At 33.5% G+C, this 20204-nt stretch overlaps 1 protein-coding gene across 1 annotated transcript in view; it reads left to right on the top strand.

The window, feature by feature from the left end:
• Nucleotides 1-1103: 1103 nt before the first annotated feature.
• Nucleotides 1104-20204, top strand: part of LOC129231503 (uncharacterized) — a 40704-nt gene continuing 21603 nt past the window's right edge. Inside the window, 4 exon segments of the mRNA XM_054865832.1 lie at nucleotides 1104-2180; nucleotides 9088-9136; nucleotides 9138-9230; nucleotides 13211-13381. Coding sequence (XP_054721807.1) covers nucleotides 1660-2180; nucleotides 9088-9136; nucleotides 9138-9230; nucleotides 13211-13381 — 834 coding nt within the window. The 5' untranslated portion in view covers nucleotides 1104-1659.

The following is a 20204-nucleotide window of genomic DNA, read 5'->3' on the forward strand; positions in this document are numbered from 1 at the left end:
GTGATTACGTTAATGAGTAAAAAAACGTTTGCTTTTGCAAATAAATATTAGGCATGACAAGGATATAAAAAGAAGCTGAATATGGCTAAAATTTCACATAAAAATTCAGTAAGAATAAGTTATTTTAGCTATTTGATTCTGAAAACTGAATTTGAGGCTACTTTTGACAGAAATTCCCAGCTTACTAAAATTTGATGTATAAAAATTTCTCCACTGCAATTAGAGGAACTTAAAATGAGCGGGGGAAAAAATCTTACCTACATAAATGCTCTGACTTCCAAATAGATGATCTATAAAGTTAAATTTGCCTATTTTCTACATGACAGCAGCTGAAATAATTTAAAACCGAAAATGATTTACTTGTTTCGGGCTCTGCGACAAACCATCACCGATTGTCCTCGTTCTGCGGCTCAGCAGCTGATTTTAGTCACTACCCCAGGAGAAATTGGATTCGCCCGATCCCCCGCAAGCTGAAGGCCAATTTTAAATTTATTCAATTCTTTAATATAAGATTAAATTTTAACAGTTAAAAACTGTTATAGGATTAATGGACATTTCATATAGGTTCAAATTTTATTTTCAAGAAATCTATAGAAAATCGTGGTAATAAATATCGATTAATCCTTAAGCAGGATTGGTGTTATAGAGCACTAATGTTCTTCGCACTTTGCAGACTGTGACTTTTTGGATGTCCTTCACCAGTCAATGCGCATGCGCTTTGGCGCGTGCTTGGCGAAATAAAAAGTGATAAACATAAAAAATGCTCAGTACTTAAATGACGTTATAGGAAACACGTTTACGCTGGTATTCTCCCATCAATATACAAGGAAATGGTGGCAGCCATCGAAAAGTACCTAGTGAACTTTAATGCTTACCGTAATGTATCTTCTCTTCAATAACGCTTGATACCTGTGATGGGGCGTCTTGTGTAGAGATTCCTTGTTTTGATTGGCTTCCTACCTTTGACGGATGATTCGCTTTGTGTAAGGAGCTTGCTGCACTGCAATTCTGCTATCTATAGCGTCGTTCAAGTAATAAGACCGTAGCCTACGAGGATGATAAAGCTGCGCTACAGCAGATCCTCGTAGGCTACGATAAGACACTACGGCTCACCTTAATAAATAGATCGGGTTGAAGTTTGTTTTTATGATGATTAGTTTATCATAAGTCACTCTGAACAGTTCGCTATTGTTGATGGTGCAAGAAAAGTTGAGAAATGAATTTCACATTTTATTTAGGACAAATCGGAAGATGAAATTTCTTTGGCATTTTAGAAACAATTTACCTCCAGGTTAATGATTGCTTCATGAGTGATTGGAGAATATTAAATTGTGCACGTGGGTCGAACAGTAATATTAGTAATATCATTTTATTGTTAAGCATGAAACAATGAGAAAATTTTGCTGTTGACCACATTTCGGGCAGATTATCATTAACTTTTCGGTGCTCATTCTATTTCAAAATTTACTCATGCAGTATCCGAAATTTATTCTGTGACAAATCTTTTTTTCTGTTCTTAAAATTAGACTGTTCTGCGTCTGTTACATTTATAATGAGCTTGTTAATGTGTTAATATTTGGTGCCAAGATACATCGACTTATCCTCAATTTTTTATTTGTTGGTACTTAGGCTTGCTAAAAGTTTCAATATTTGAAGAAAATGCTTTGTAATCGTCAAGTTAAAAAAGCCATCTTAATCTTCTCTGTAGTTCTTGCTTATTTCATCTTCAGACTGTGTAAATTGGAATTGTCTACATTCTTTTTTATATATTTCAGCAAGGCAAGTGTCGTAAATCTAAAGCAATTGGAGTCTGTTACCACAGGACACTCATCCTCAGAATTCAGACATGCATATTATTGTCCTACATGTTTTGGTTACAGCATTTGTAGAGACTTTATTAAAGGCTCTGTCCTTTTTTATGGGGACTTGCCCATCGCTCATAACCCTCGCATAACTTGGCGAAAAAGTGTTTTGGAATTGCAAAGAGTTGTTATCACTTCTCCATCTTTAGAGGAATGGAATAAATTTGATGAGTTTGTTTGTAGGAATGCAAGCATGGGAGTTCCATGTGATATCTCATCTGCTGTGTGGAAAACTGTTTTAGCTACTGAAAATTTTTTGGCAATAGACAATTTTAGAAACTTAAACGCACTTTTGGATGTGCCATTAGCTCATTTTTCGTGAGTATATTTCATGAGAATGCTTTCAATTACGGTCGGACCTCTATATATCGAAGTAGCAAATTGCCGGAAAAAAATTCGATATATGGAAATTATCTTGTTTTATCATAAAAATCTCCTAAAACATTAAAATTGAAGCTAGTTTTTGTGTATAAAACCCTATTTCTAATTTATACGAGCATTGGATTGAATGAAAATTAATAATTAAAAATTTAACAGAAATTACTTTTTTGCGCTTTCATACATCTTCATTCTAAGGGGGATTTTTGTTTTGACAATGTAATCGAGAGAAAGGAAAAAAATCATTTTCCCTAACTTGAATGATTTTTACTGAAGCTAAAAAGACTAAGAATGATAAGCAACAGAGAAAAGGAATAACTTGAAACTGATTTTACAGTGCTACTGGTTAAAACTAAGATTTGAAATAAACTTGAGGTAATTTAAGAACTCCAGAACGAAGCAACGACCTATCTACACACCCCTCAACCCCAGATTCCTTATGAGTTTGGTAGCAACCTTTAGTGAACATAATTTTCTCCCATAACCTTCAGTTTTCATGAGACAAACAGTTAAAAGTGGAAAAAAAAAAAAAATCTACGAATGTCTTGAAAAAGAAATTCGATATATAGAGATTTTTTCGAAATACAGAAACAATTTTTCTATGTAATGAACATAGATATTTGCTGGGATTTCAATATATAGAAAATTTTGATATGTGGAAGTTCGATATATGGAGGTTCGACTGTATTTCAGTTGTGAGTAAGCGTCAGATTGATCTTAAATCATACAATTGAAACTACAATATCACCTCAATTTAACGACTGTCAAGGGACTGGACAAAGTTATGGTTAAATCGAGGAGCATAGACACTTTATGCAGTCAAAGTCAGACTAGTGAATTGTATCATTAAATTGAGGAAATTATTTATACTCAGGTCTGGCCAGAGGAGATTTGAGACCATTAACGGACCCTTTACAAATTTCTGATCAACCAAAACATATCTTTCACATATAGTACAGTAAAAATAGGGGTCGGACCCAAACATCCAAAAAAAAAAGCTAAACCTGGTGCAAATTGTTTATTACCCTCCCAATAAGAACAGGTAAAAAGTCCCACCCCATTGTGCGTCGGGTTTCGGAATGGGGGGCATCTAAAAATTGCCGTTTTGGGTATTTTTCCAGAATTTTTAGAGTAAATTTAAAGTGAGAATAATATGTCATACTAAATTTAAAAGCATGAAATTAAAGGTGTTTGACCCCCAAGAGGGATGATATAACTCGCCAATGCTACAGAGCCCCCCTATCCCGGTAAAACGAAGCAGTACCCCCGAAACCCCCTCCATAAATTTCATATGGAAACATTATGTTATGCTAAATTAAAGTTAGAAATCGAGTGTGTCCATCCTCCAAAATCGATGGTGCACCTCCTCTCAAAGCTACAGCATCCCCCCTCCGCAAAATAAAATAAATCCTCACCCCCCCCCCCTTTATTTCAATTAGAAGTATTATTTCAATCAAATCTATAAAATGCATTAAATCAGGACTGTCCACCTCATAAGAACAGTAGCTCACCTCCCAAAACGAAATTATATACTAAAATAGTATCCCTCCCCCCCCCCGCCCCCTCTGATGGTGCACATTTAACTAAATGGCCAGAAAAATTACGCTGAACTGTGTTTTGCTTTCAAATGATTTCTTCTAAGCTTGTAACAAAAAGTCTTCGTTATCAAGATGTTTTTTGGAATCTAGATCCTCAGCAAAATCGCTATTGTTGCAGATATGTCCAACACAGTTTGTGCATATAATTGAGCACTTCAGTGCACTTTCAGACTTTTCAAACATTCACTATATCCAATGAACCTCTCAGAGCAAGCACAAGATTTGAGACGCAGAAAGTCTTCTAGAGCAGAAGGCTTGGGTGTTGCAATAGGACGCACATTATATTTCTGTGGTGCTTTCGTTGCATCCATCAAAAATGACACTAGCTTTCCCATACTTACAAGTTACCTAACCCTGCATTGCTGGCATATTTCCTTGAAGCTTACAGATTATTACCAAAAAAATGATCAAGCAGGTATCTCCTATCTATTACATATGAGGCAGTGAGAAGCAAAGGGATGTAAGTGGCAAATTAAAAATTTGGAGATAAACAGTATAAATGGTTGGTGAACCTCTCCTCTATCTTGGGGCAAGAGATGGTACTAGTAGACCTGGTAGTTGCTTCTATACAGCATGATTTAGAAAAGAAAATCAATGAAAGCCTATCTAGGATTTTATCTTTAAACGCGTTTTATTCAAAACTTGAAAATCTCCACTTACATCCCTTTGCTTCTCACTGCCTCATATATGACACCAGCTGTTCGTTCTGTGATGGTGGATGAACCTTTTGCTTCAGATAATAGCACTTTAACGATACAAGATTTCTTCCCTTCTGAAACCAGATTCATCGAATACTGATGGAGGATCAGCGCGTAACTCGCACCAGAAGTTTTTAACAATTTGTTATTCCATCTTTACAGATAGTAACTACTCTCGTAACAGAAGCTAAAGACATAACTGCTTACCTCCTTTACAAAGAAATGCCACAAAATTGTTTGCCTTCAATATCCTTTGATGCTACTACCCGAACGTTAAAGTTCTCATCGCAACTCACCTTATAATCAGCGACCAGGGGCGTAGCTAAGGGGGGGGTTTTGAGGACAAAACCCCCCCCGAAAAGTTAGTCTCAAAAAAAAGAGAAAAAGAAGAGAGAAGAGAAAGAAAAAAAAAGAAGAAAAGGAAAAAAATTCCAAGCGATTATACATACATATATATATATATATATATATATATATTATATATATATATATAAAATATATATATATTATATATATATATATACATAATATATATATATATATATATATATATATATATATATATATATATGTATATATATATATATATATATATATATATATATATATATAAAAGAAGTAACCCCCCCCGAAAGTCGGGTCTAGCTACGCCACTGTCAGCGACCAATACCACTACCAACTTGAGAGGTAGGAAACTTCTGGGGGCTTTAGAAACGGATTGTGATTTCCAAACTGTGAGACAAAAAGCTGTAAATATTTAGCATTCTATTGTTGTATTGCTCATTGCTCTCATCAAGACTTGTTCTATCGTTGAATCACTACAGGTTCTAGACCACCTGAATTTGTCACTGCGTAGCATCGTTAGATAGCTGATGTTTGATATGATCAATTTTTTTTATTGCATAATATACTCAAAAGTTTGAGATAGTGTTGCAAGTATATGTCTGTATATTTAGCATAATTCACATAACCAGCTGCGTAAAAGAGAGGTAGCTCGGTGTTTGCAAATGAGAACCCCCACCGACTTAGAGGATGCAGAATTGCTGCATTGCCCGTCTCACTGTTGGCAATTTTGGTTTGTCCCCCCTTACGGTGATGGCAAAAGATTTTAGAAAAGTTGAAATAAGTTAATCAAGAAGAAGTAGGGAAACTTTGGTCAGTTTGGACTTCTTTTATGCTGCACAGGAATTTTGTTTTCCAGCCCTCTAAACAGTTTAATAACTTCAAAGACAAATAATTTTCTTACTGAGCTCGCTTAGATCTTTTAGAATTATCATTCTGACATTACCATATCATTGTGTGGCATTTTGTACTTCGGAAAAGTTTAAATCAGGGAAATTTTTTTCGCGAACTTCACTGCAATAGTTGATTTTAGAATGTAAATTCAGGGTCACCCCCCCCCCCAAGCGATGGCGCACCCCTTAAGTGTGACGGAGTATCCATCCAGAATGAAAACCCTCAAAAAAGAAAGAAATAGACCTTGAAAAAACTGCCTTAAAAATTCCAATGACGCAAAGCTGCTCCATAACCCCCCCCATTCCCCCCCCCCCCCCCGCCTGTGCACCCCTGTTAATTGGAATTTTTTTCTGTAAGAGTTTATTATTTTACTATTATAGAGTGGTTTCTGCGAGGTTTGAGAATTATTTTTAAGTAATAGAAATTATTTTTATTTAAATAGAGGATTATTTCGTTCCCCCCCCTTCCCCCCAAAACCCGACGCGCAAAGTGCTGGGACTTTTTACCCCTTCTTGCTGGAAGGGTAAGAAGTAATTTGCAACAGGTTTCACTTTTTTTTTTTGGATGTTTGGGTTTGGCCATTTTTTGGCCTAATTTTACTGTACTAATAATCTCGATTAACCCAAAAGAAGCTATCACAAAATTCTGATAAACAAAAACGGATCTTTCACACACTGTTTATGGAAAGAGCAAATCTGAAATCAAAATAATGCATATACCGTGTATAAACAGATAACTTTGGAACCTTTTTTAAGGTTAATAAGAGGGATCAGATTATACAGGATCTGCTAAATTTGCAGAAAAGAAAAAATTGGTATTTGATGCTCCTGCTAGCGATAAATAACTAATACTGCCAAATAAATATAATATGTGTTGTTTGTTTCTTTAAAGGAAATTAACAGCTGAAAGTCGGTAATGTTTCAAATAATTCTGCCCGTTTGTTTTATCATAGCTGTTTTGCAGCAGTGTAGATATAAACTTCTCTGAAAAGGCAGCGTAAGCTCTTTTCTCTCCCGCTCATGATTTAAACAGCAATAATATAAATAATATTGATATATGTCAGCGAAATGAACTTTGAACTGCAAAAGGATGGTAGGGGTGGGGAGAAAATGATTGTGAATAGGGCTACCAGCAGGCTTGGAGTAAATTATGAAAGAATGTAATTGATTATGATTACGATTACAAGCTTGACAAATCAGAGATTACACGATTATGATTATAATCCTCTGCCAAAACGTAATTATGATTACAGCAATGATTAGACTATTTAAAAAATGTAATCGATTGAAACTATGATGTACCTATTACGATTATAATTATGATTACAGACTTGTGGGAAAAAAATGCATGCACATTTTTATATTATTCTCATTGCTCGCTTGCAGTTACTATGCCATAGTTGAAAAATTATTTTTGATTATGCATTTAAATACTACATAGCTGTTTTGACAATACGTCCTGCATAGGTAATTAGATATTCCATATCTAAATGGCTCATCCCATCATAATGCACATTGTACATGATTTAAATATTCATAATTATTTAGCATACAACTAAAATTTTAGAGGTTACGGTTTCTAAAATTTACTTATATTTCTACATTCTATTTTCTACAATTTTCTATAATACTATTTAATTCAGCCCAATTATTGAGAAAAAAGTTTTTTTTAATGCGGGATTTGGAACGCATTAGTAGTATTAAAATACATTGAAAAAGTATAAGTAAATGATGTGAAAGTAAATGTTCAAAAATAAATACCGCATTTAAAACAGTGGCATAGCTAGGTTGGGGCAAAGGGGGCAGTCTTCCACAAGGCGACATACTTCTGGCAGGGGTGATTGTTTTCCGGTATTTTACCGAATTTCCGGTATTTTCGGACGTATTTCCGGTATTTTTATGTCCGAAAATACCGGAATTATGTGTTTTTTTTGTTATGCTTTTATCTCCCTACCTCCGCAATCTTTTAAAATTATATAATACTCATGAAATATACCTGCAAGAGCCTTAAGATGGACAACTATCCCTTAAGATGGACAAATGTAAAGATAATTTGTATAACACCAGCTCAAAAGTAACTTTGTAACCCATTAAAAATTTAACCAAAATTACACACACTATTTTGACTCAGAACTATTTAATACATTTAATACTATGGCAAAGGTGCACTTAAGTAATAGGGGCCAAAGATTACCCCCCCCCCCCCCCGTTCTCGCTTTAAAACTTTCAGGTATTTTTTGATGAACTCACAATCACCCCTGTTCTGGGGGGGCGGGCGATTTTGCACCGAGCACTTCAATGGAACTGTCATAAATGTTTCCAAAAGAGAGCAACCAGGCTCCGACACGGGTTGTCCATGAAAAAAGGGTGCCGAACGAATCCATAGGGCATACATGGGGAACAACTTAGCAAGCTTAGAATCTATTCTTTTGCTCCCTCACTTTCCACAGGACAAATTGTTTCTTGAAGAATTTCCTCGCAGTTGAAAATGAATTCTTCTTTCCTTTAAATTAATAGTTAAAGTGCAATATACTTTCTTTTTTTCAATTTTATATTAATTCATGTATACGCTGTACGGTTGCCCCTTGCTATCCTTTTCAACCTTTATCAAAATAATATTCAGTCACTTGTTGACACGCTATTCAACAACCGTAATCATAAACAGGAGTAATGTTCCCAGATTCTGAAACATTCGACCAACTTTTCTAAAATCCAGTCTGCAGCAACTCGCTTCTTTCCCGAGACACTGAATATTTTCGGGAACATTTGATACTCTGCTCATTTTATCATATCATGCACTTTTATGCTTTACCTTCTGAGAGAGTGCTTAGCTCCCTCAATGCCCCCTCACTTTTAAAATTAAATGGGCTTTGCACCCCCACCTTTTTAAGTTCAAACTTAACGATGAATTGAAAAATGATAATATTGGTCGATTCACAGGCTTAAAAAAACGGAGAGTTGACATAGTGTGGGTTTTATATTTTTCTCTAGTTATTATTTCATAAAAAGTGAAATGGAGCTTTAAATTGGAAGCCATGGCGGTTTTAATTGGGTAACGCTACAGTTGCTTTGAATTAGCTTTTGTTCAAATAGTGTAAGTGCTCAAATAATCCTAGGTTGTTGTCAGCCCCAATAATTGGGCATTTTTGAGATTTTTTGCTACAAAGAAAAAGTTATCTTGCTTTAGGTTACTTATGATTATAATTTGGTCAAATTTTAATATTTTTATTTGAAGAATATGAAAGATTGAAATGAGAAGTGAAACTTTTTAAAGTCATGCTCTTTAATTTTGTATTTAAGTCTTGCTTCTTTTCAGATTACCAGTATGTGCAACTGAAAAGTTTGTGGATGAACTTGCAAAAAGCTTTTGATGAAAATGCAGATGGATTAATTAGTGAAGAAGAAAAAATATTACTCCTTACCAGTCTCATTATGCAACCAGGATATGCTATTTTAAAGGTTGTTTTTTTTTTTTTATATATAACTGAATGATAATATAATAGTATTAAAAATATGTTATTGAATATTTTCTCTATTCAGGATTCAGACTGACCTAGGAAAAGCTGCACTGGGAATTTTTTAAAAAAAAAGGCTAATGAAGGGAAGCTGAAAAAATGTACAAAGATTTCGGGAAATTTGGAAAAAAAAGTGATTTACTAAAGTAATCCTTTAAATGCTAGAAATCAAGTGAAACAGTTTATTTAACACTTAATGTTATCAGTTGCATTAAATCATTCTTATTTTTTTTATAAATTCAGTTTTGAATTTATTTATAGAGACTGAATTGGGTAACTATTTTGGGTAGATAGTTATATTTTTCCTAATAGTGTATCCAGTGGTGTTACTACGGGGGGAGGGGGGTCACCCGCAGGGCCGTCCTAATAGTTGACGGCACCTGGGGCGAAAGTTTCCTGCCATGCCCTCCCCCCCCATACACAAAAAAAAATCAAGTTACTTATAACATTAGTACATCATACGCGGTGAACGCATCGTACTTGCATTTTTTAAGTATTAATGAACAAAAATAATCAGAGGGCTATGAAAAATACAAATTAAAATGCAAGAAATGAGTCTGTTTCTAATATTTATTATGCATAATTACCTCAAAAACTTATCGAAAAATGAAAATGTCCTAAAATCTAAATATTTATCGTGTAAAATGTTAACAAACAAGATAAAAAACAAACAATTAAAACTGAATTAGTTACTCATATTGATCAAACTGAGCATACAAATAGATAACTTGTTGATTATAAATAGAAAATGTATTTATTGAAGTAAATTATATTAAAATTAAATATCGGTCCGGACTCTATCAATGATTCATTCAAATTTTTTTGGTTTTACTTGTACAAGTATAATACCAGTTTTTCATATATGTTAAAAACAAAGCTCTCACTTTTTTGTGTCAAATTTTGTAAGTTCATGGGAAAGCCCCCCAAATACTCAGCAATATCAAAAATCGATTAGAATTGCGTTTTTTTTTATTTTTATTGCGAAACATTACTGGCCCTAATATTACAAAATATGGCCTTACAATTGCATTTTTAAGAATTGAGTTTCAGAAACTTTCTATAATATCACAAGCAATGGGGTTTTTAAACGACACTTACAAAAAAATTTAAATGGAATAGCCCCTGGAATATAAAACATTGCTTAGGTTTTTTGGACTATACTAAAAATTTTGAAGGGAAGGGTTTCATATCCTCTTTCCCATAAATCTTCAAAGTTTGTGTAAAATTACGTTTTTGAAAGTTAAATTTCAAAAACTTGCAGGGGGGAGCAGGAATAAATTGCAATCCATTTTTTTTTAAAAATCAATTGGGGGTAGTCCCTAAGCTTCATCCCTTACCTAAATGTTAATAAACATGGCCTTTAACTGCGTTTTTTGAAACTAAAAGTTTCAAAAAATTTGAACAAACCTCCCTTTCCTATCAGATCATCTTTTTTTTTTTCAATGTGCCCCCCCCCCCAAAGAAAAACTTTTTTCTGGTTGTGTCACTGCAAAAGAGGTAGAACTCCAAGAAACTTGGTGGGAACTAAACAAAGGAGAAGGGGAGGGGGGGACTTTTGTTTGATTCTAAACATTTATAATCTCAAAATTTGTGTCTGCTTCAATGATACAAAGAAACAAATGTTTTGGGGACTGGGAGCAAGTAATATTTTCGAGCACTAGGAAAAAATAGAGAATTATTGCAATGATTCTCTGTTTTGTGTGTTTATGACTGTGCATCTATGATACACGAAACAAGGGGGCGCCTTGCGGCTCCCCCCTCACTTCGTGGCACCCGGGGCAATTGCCCCGCTTCCCCCCCCCCGTTCGGATGGCCCTGGTCACCCGTCCACCCTGGGTGTCACCCATCTAGGAGGTGACACCAAAAATGGAGTTGCAAGGTTTAGAAAAATTTAAAGCTAAAATGCATTTTTAAGACTACAAATTTTTGAAATTTTCCAAGGGGAGGGTACCCTAGAACCCCCATCATGGAGTGAATATTATAAGTTCATACTGTCAAATCTTGGATCTAGTAGTTCCTCTTGAACCAAAAAACTGAAACCAAGTATTTCCCCCTGTGTTTGAGACACATTTCAAATAATGAAGGTGCTATCAATTTCATACACTCCCTTAGTTTTTAGACCTCGCAAAGACTCTGCACATACGTCTAGGGCAAGTTTTATAAAAAGCGTTCATAGTTTTTTATGTCTTTTCTACATTAACTCACCTAAAATTTTGTTTTTGTACAAATGTAATTGCTTCTGAAAATTGTTTGAGTTTCATATTTTTTATAAAACATTAAAACTTTTTTTTTTGTTTGTAGGTGCGGGGGGGGGGGGAGGGAGGGGGGTGACACCAGAAATTTCCAACCCAAATAGTTCAAGAGCCCATGAGTGCCAGATCTACGTCATAGTATAAAGGCCCAAAATTTTTCTTCGTAAGCACACTACAGCAGGTAAGATGGGTTCACTGTTTAAGCAGAGCACTTTGACAGGAAACCGGTAGCGAAGGTGCATAAAATTTCTGTAAAAACTAAACATCATAGATTAATTCCATGTCATGTGACTTGGCAGTCCCCATCCAACAATCTTCGATTAGGAGGATGTTTTAGAGAGGTGCAGACATGCTTATGAAACTAACCCTTGCAAATTTTCAGCTTCCAAGACTGAAATCATGAAGATCTAGACTACCTCAAAGAGAGAGAGAGAGAGAAAGACTCTAAAATGGCCTCCAATGGTGGATCAACCTTAGCACGGCAATTAGTTTCAGAAAGCTGATCCACCATTTTGGAGCCTTTTTTTATTGATTCTATATTCTAAGGATTTGGATCTTGAAAGCTGAAAATTTACATGGGTTAGTTTCAAAGGCATGTCTGCATCTGTATAAAATTTTGTTCGAAACGATAAATGGTCGGGTGGAGATGAAGAGGTCACCTGTAATGGAATGACTCGATGATGTTTAGTTTTTTTGTTCCTTTTGCTACCTGTTTCCTGCCAAAGCCAACAGGACTCAGTTGAAATAATAGTAAACCTTTCTTACCTGCTAGGATGTGCTTACACAGAAAAAAGTTGTGCCTTTATACTATGAGGTAGGTCTGCCGCTGATGGGCTCTTACAACTGTTTACAAGTATCTAGATTTGTAAATATTCAATTTGTAAATAATCAGTAGAAATTTAGATATTACTCTATCTAAATTTCTACTGATTAAAAGAATAGTTGTATTACATATAATATACTCAAGAACATTATAACCTTAACTACTTGAGTACATCTTTGAAAGATGAGAATGGCCTCTTGCTACCAGGCTTTATACAGGAAGAAAAGATAATTCAGGAAGACATACAGAAACAAAGCCCAAAATAATTAATGGTCACACTCTATGTTACTCAACTTTAATTTTTGTTATTCATATTTCATTCAAATTTTTAAATAAAATTGAAAATGCAAATATTCACATGGTCTAAAATTTATAAATCATTCATGAAATCACGAACTTACTCGAAACACTAATAAAACAATGAAAATATTTAAAAAAATTCCTCATTGATAATCAGTTCTACCTCCCATCCCACTTGGAATGAACATTTCTGGTATGCTATTAGTTTAAAGTATCCATGTAAATCTGTTCTATCACCCTTACTTCTTGGAGTGAACATTTCCAGCATGCTAATGGTTCAAAGTGTCCACATGATGCCAACTTGCAGTAGTATGATTCTTTTTTATTTATAATTAAAAAAAATACTATATATGCTGTGTACATAGGCGTTGCTATACACTAGTACAAACTACTTAGCAGTACTCAAGTGGCTAAATTAATGTTGGAGTTCAAAACTACATAATCCCTATTTATACAATGGGATGCAGAAATGTAATTTAAAATGTATTAATAAAATAGTTTTTGTTGTATCATGAACCATGTACTTTCTATATATGTGCTAAATTTTAGTTGCAGGCTAGAACAAGAATGAGCTTGCCAATACCCAACTTGCATGGAGCTTGTGGCCGTTCTATTATCATTGAAGGTGGATTAAAATCCTTGACATCATATCTGTCTCAATCCTTTGATATCCGAGCTGGTTTAGCAGTTCAAGTTTTACAGCTTGTTGAAGACTTTGAGGTTTCTTTACAAATTATTTCTTTTCTTATTTTTAGTGATTGGTTTTCTGCAAGTCATGCATGCAATTTTACGGAAATGCATTTGGTTGTTCAGAAAGTCTTTGCGAATTTTTCTATGAATAGAAACAAAACTTTAAAAATTCATATCAGGTGTTTTCAGTTTTAGTGAATTATTTATGCAATATTTCTCATATGCATCAAAATGGCCTACTGGAATATTTAGTAGATTTTGTGTCTGTATAAAACTGAGGGAGGGGGACTATATTTTGCTCAATAGTGAAGTAGCTTTGCATTTCTTTGATGCACATCAGTTATCTAAGATTTATAGATACATTAGAGAACCATTGAAAGCAGAAGATAGAGTGTGACTTCTGCTTTTGAATTGGCAATATCATGCATTTTTTTTTATTTATTTTGTTTTTCAATAAAACAATTTTCTCATATTTGCTGAGGAAAGTCTCAAAGATTTGTGTACTTTCCTATTTTGTTCTGAAATCTTATTTCCAGCAAGGAAATTATAACTTTTTTTTTATAATAAAGAAAAAAGTTCTGTACAGTCTTATTCAATATTTGTTCTATAAATTTGCATTTAGCCTATTATAAGTGAAATAATAGTTTGCTCAGTCCATTTGCATGGATGTAACATTTTTATGCATATACTTTCACTTTATTTCCAGAATTTTTAACTTAAGCTTTTAATTGTTATATATTCTAATATGAGGAACAATTAATCATAATATGAAGTTGAAGTATTGGGTCAGGTGGGGGAAAGTGGTCAGTGGGGTAAAGTGATCATTCATAAAATAAAAGGTTATATATTCTAAATACAGTAAACTCTCAATTATCAGCGGGCAGTCAATCCACAGGGCGGATTATCTGCGTGCTTCCCACACTTTCAAGAATATTTTTTTCGATGGTGATTTATTGAATGTAGATAAATGTGCACATTTTAACTTAATAGGCGCATAATTTATTTTTAGATATTCTTATTGCTTTCTTCCTCCCAACTTCAGATGACATTAAACCTATTAAGGTCATTGAAACCTGACTAGTGCATCTAGCCTGATTTTTAGATCTACACTTCTTACTGATTTTTAGTTCTCACTTACTTACTGAATTTTATAAACACTAATTGGGCAAGTAAGCGAGTGACTGGACCAGGCTTGAAAAAATTCTCCATCTCGCTCTTGTACACTTTTGGTGTAACCTAGTTTCATCTGTTGTAGGGAAACTTTTTGTACGATTTGCACTCGTATGTGTGTAATCGGTTAGCTATAATGAGCAACCCTTTTCCAGCTTTTACATACACTGATATTGTTTTAACTCTAGTATAAATGTGTGAGTGCCGTAGATTGTTAAAACACTATTTACATACACTAGCATCGTTTTTACCTAATTTTGGGATTGTCCACGAATTTGATTATCTGCAGTTACTGTGCTACCCTATGTCGCGGACAATCGGGAGTTTACTGAAAATGAAAGAATGAGGGTAAATGTTTTATTTTAGATTTTTACAATGATCCTCGGCTGGAAATGACTGAGCCAGCAGTGTATTTCATGTATTTCTGCTTTAGCCCTGGCTATTGGGCGGTAATTTACTGAATATACCATGCCTTGCCTTCAATCCTTGAGTTGAACCGAACCATTGCTTCGGTCACTCGTCTGGTGCGCGCTAATTCTATATTAGCCACCATTTTTTTTTGGCACTCTTGGCTTCCTTAAGAGGTTTTCCATCTCCAGCTCAGTCACTTTCCTATGCCGAGCTGATGAGTGCTAATAAGCACGAAACATCAGTCCTCGGCTGGAAATGACTGAGCTGGCGATGTATTTGATGTTGATGTGTTTAAAAATTTGAATTATTTCGGTGTATTGGGTATGTTTCCTACTTTGTAATGTGTCACTCGTATTTAATGAATTTTATGTAAAATTCTCAAAATTCAGGCCTCTTACTAGAGCAGAAAAAATTAATTCACAGGCTTGAAATTTTACGCAGTAGTTTGTGTTAGGAAGTTAAACAATTTCCGCACTATTTCCGCAGCAGAATTTAAAATATTTTGTAAATTTTCTCTTTATGTGATGTTTTCCAAAAAATCTCAAAATATCAAGTCGTCTGCCAGAGCAGAAGAAGAATTCAAGTCAGAATCATGAAATTTTGCACAGTAATTATTGTTAGGGAGTCACAATTTTTCTGCACTAAAGCTAAGTGCTCTGCAGAATTTCGATTTTTTTTTTTTTTTTTGGCCCATTCTAGTGTGCAGCTTTAAAAAGGCCATTGATCTTCATTGGGGACTAATAAATTGACTTGATTCAACCTAGCTGGGCCCAAAGCCTGTTGCTTGGGCCCATTGTTACTTATGTATTTGGCTCTAATCTTTTGTTGGAGTATTAGGTATATTTTTTGCATTGATGTTTGAAGATACTTATGAAAAAATTAATTTTGTTTACAAAAGGAAGTTAGATTTTTTTTATTTCCAAAACATGTAATGTTCTAAATATATGGGAAATAAATAGCATATCACTGCATTCAATAATTCATATACCAACATTTTATGTTTGATTTAAATGCTGAGTTGAAATTTACACTGATCCTAAAGTTATCAACTGGAACGATTTTCTTTGCGTTATTTGTAATGCATATTCTTAAAATGATTTTGTTCCATGCAAATTAAGTAGCTGCTATTCATGTATGTATAATTATTCTTATTTTTGAATGTAATTACATTTTCTGTTGCAATAAACCTTTATAAGTTTTACAAATTTCATTTTTATGTTTTATTTTTCAGACTGCATGATTACCTTGCCCTTTACCTGTCATAAGTAAGTTCCCTCTGTCAGTGTTCACAGCCGTTTGAATTTTGGCATTTTTGTTTTTAGTTTATCGTGTTGGGAATGAAAATATGAAGGTTTTGACCTCAGCCATAAGAAAAAAAAGAAAAAACACTAATTGCTAATGTTGTTTCAATATTCATTTTCAGTTCTTGTTTTAGGTTATTTTAGAATGTTAGAGTGCTATTATTTTGATTTCAAAAAATTACTTTTACCTATGGTGACCCTTTGTAGTTTTACTATTTTCAATGAAATTTCTCTTTAGGTTATGTATTAAATTATTTTAATCATACTCAGTTAAAAATATACAATGTTAAAGATCCCTGTTGCAGAATTTTATTTAAGTAGAAATGAGAGCAAATTAAACGCTTTTAAATACATTTTTTTCCTTAAGAAAGTTCTACTCATGGATTGAAAATTTTCTGTTAATGATACTCATGTTTTCTGATTTAAACTTTTCCTAATTTAATTTCTGATTTGTTGTTTTCAATTTTATTTTTCCCCCGAACATTTAAAGTACTTTATGCATGATTATGTAATTATCCTTTAATAATTTAGTTATTAACTCCTTAATAATTCAGGTGACACCGTTTAAAACCCTAAATTTTGTCAGTCTAACATTAAATGTTTTGTTGCTTCAATATAGAGAGTTAGCATAAAATAATATCCCGGTTTTAAAAATTTGTAATTCATAAACTATAAGCACTTAGAACTATAAATGATACATAAAAATAAAGATAAACTGAAAGTTTTTTTTTCACTCCAAAATGATCAATGTGTACGACTTTTGTAACCTGACACACAGCTATAATATACATTTTGAAATGTTTCTCTCGATTTTTATAATGCTACACTTATGCAACCTTTCAGTTTTTGCAATGTTGTAGGTGCTGGGAAATTCATTTTAAATTTCCCAATATTTAATGTCCATGTGACAATCTTGAAAGAAATCTAACTCTTTTTAAAAACTCATCGTTTATTTGATAAACTAATATGCACATAACGATTTAAAAATATCTAAAAAGGCAGAATCGCCAAAGACATTTGATGCAAAAAATGAGCTTCCCTATCAACATCTATCAATTCACAAAGCTCATGCCTATTCCCTCATTCCACCCAGCACACGTGACTTATACACGCTGACTTGGCATATGCCAATAACTGATTAGTGATGACGTCAATTGCATCAGCCCGCACCCAGCTAACGTGCACAGAACGAATTTGCATGAGAATTTGCTACATATTTTCAAATAGTCAACAGTAGGCAATGGTGGTGTATAAACACTATCTTTGACAAAACCTCATAAAAAAATTATGAGGGGTTAGGTTTGGGGATCTGGCTGGCTAACGCATGCAGGATAATTCATCATCACCTACAGAGCCAATCTAGTGTTGCAGAATGTCAAAGAGCCCCCCCCCCCCAGTGGTCTTGGTTTTAACATTGTCAATCCTAATATACAGTAGCAAATACCTGTGTAAGGACAGTTGTGACCAAAAAAAAAACCCCAGAAGGGATTTCTGGCTGCACTAGTGTGGAGCATGCACGTTTAAGTAGTTATGTATGTTAAAAAAAAACTTTCAGAGTTTATTTTTATGTATCATTTATAGTGGTAAGTAATAGTTTATGAAATATAAATTTTTTAAATCAGGATATTTTTTATGCTAACCCTGAAAATATGATGTTAAAGTAGGTTTTACAAAATTCAAAACACTGAAAGAGGCCTGCTTTAGGCTTATTTTGTTTCTCCAAAGAGATATTTTGCAAAAATCAGTTGCAGAATTTCAATAAATGTGTTTAGCTAGCATAAACACATCTGATAATTGCTTTCAGAAACAAAACATTAACAAAAATTACAGCTGTGAGTTATTCGAGGTCAACCGAATTAGATGAAATTTCATGGAATTGTAAATATGCTTCTGAAACTAACCTATGCAAATTTTTAGCTTCCAAGGTCCAAATCCTGAAGATCTAGGATCTCCCAAAAAAGGCCTCAAAAAAAATTATCACACTGGAAGCCTGAACTTTTGGGGGCTTAGTGTATGTTGGGCTGTAGTACAGCTGCAGAGCGTAAATATTGATGTTGCAAAAAAAAAATTGTCATCCAAGTTGACCTTTAAAATCATTGTTTTCATTGTACTGTAGCTCAAGTTTGTCGCCTTGCATCTTCTTTAAAGTAGGACCAATAAAAAAAATAAAAAATAAAAAAAAAGAAGCAGATAGTTCCCTATCAAAACAGGTTTTTTTCAATGGTGCTTTTTCACATAAGGATGAGAAAATAAGCTTGAAATACTGTCTGTCATTCACATGACAAGCTTGTTCTACAATGTATAATAGATGGTGATTGTCATGGAAACTGGGAAAACTAGCTTTTTAAAAGAAGAATAAGAAAGCATTTCTGACTAATAACAGTTGTAAAATCACGAGAAACTGGTTTCCATGCCAGTCACTATCCATTATAAATTGTGGAGCGAGCTTATTTCGGAAACAACCGACAGTAGTTCAAGCTCATATTTTAGCAGAAAAAATACCACCAGAAAAAAAAAGTTTTTTTGATGAGAAAAAAAATGTTCTTTCTAATGGTACAAATAAAATGAAGATGCAAGGTGACAAACTTGAGCTACAGTGCCTTGAATATGCTTTTTTTCTTATGAATGATTTTGATAGTCATTTTGAATGACAATATCTTAAGTATAAAATCAATATTAATGCTGTGCTACTGTAACTCATTAAAAACAAGTATTTTGACATTGGAATTTGAAGTTCAAACTTTTTACGTATCTTCATTCCAAATTTATGATCATCTAAAATCTCTTCCCTTGCGCTTTTTCATGAATTTGCATTCCACATAAAATCTAATGAGCTCAGTCTTGCAGAAATACTAGAACATATTAAAAGCCAAATATAAAGTTCCCAAAATTTCTGGCTTCTTGTGTGATAAAGTTATGTGTGGTCTTAGTCTAATCACAATTTGTCTCTCAAAACTGATCTCTCTTTTTGTAGCACTTTTTTGGGAGATCCTAGGTCCTCAGGATTTGGATCTTAGAAGCTAAAATCTGCATAGGTTAGTTTCAAAGGCATCTCTGCAACTATATAAAACTTTTATCTAAATTGGAGATAGTCAAGTGGGGATCACTAGGTCATTTGACATGGAATAACTCTGATAAAAACAAGAGCTTTGGAGAAATGCAGACTGAATATTAGAACTTAAAGAAGTTTTAGTATTCATTAGCTTCAAAAGATTTGTATAACATTCTTAAATTTTCTTGCATTTTTAATTCAATTTATTTATGCACCCATATTATTGTAAGCATCTCAAAAATAAAGAGAAGCTGTCAAAAATTTAATCTACCCTCACAAAGGGGTTAAAAGAACAAAACAAGCAAAAATTGGTAAAACTGCTCCATAAAAATGCTGTAGTATCTATCTTACAGCTGTTTATGTAATTTAAGAGGGACGTTTTAATAGATCTGAATTTTGTATTTGACATTTGGAATTATATATATCTATTTTTTTAAATCAAGTAAAGTGTTTTAATCGTTTTATTGTGAAAACTGACAAGGAATATGTTATGATTTTTACCTCATATGTTATGCATTTAATTTTGCTATTTGACAGTACATTTTATGTTTTTGATTCTGCTTTTAACTGTGAAAATTAAAATCTTTATAACAAATAAATGAAGAACTTGTGTTTCTCTGGGGTTTATATTATTTGACTTTCATTTACATACTTATTGGAAGTATCAAACAAAGAATTTATGTAATGTTTTTGAGTGTGGTTAAAGCTGTAAAACATTCTTTCCATTTTTAAAATGAAGGGGTGCAATAGTTTTTGCTGTGTTGTCCTTATAGTGTTTGATGATATTAAATCTGAGTGATTCAAGTTTTTTATTTGAATTCATTAATGTGGTGTAAAGTATTTGATTTCTGGTGGTAGATAAAATTAATAGCTCTTACTTTAAAGCTTTAGATAAAATTCTGTTAGCAATGGTGAAATA

This window comes from Uloborus diversus, chromosome 10 (genome assembly GCF_026930045.1).
Source record: "Uloborus diversus isolate 005 chromosome 10, Udiv.v.3.1, whole genome shotgun sequence".
Lineage (NCBI taxonomy): Eukaryota > Metazoa > Arthropoda > Arachnida > Araneae > Uloboridae > Uloborus > Uloborus diversus.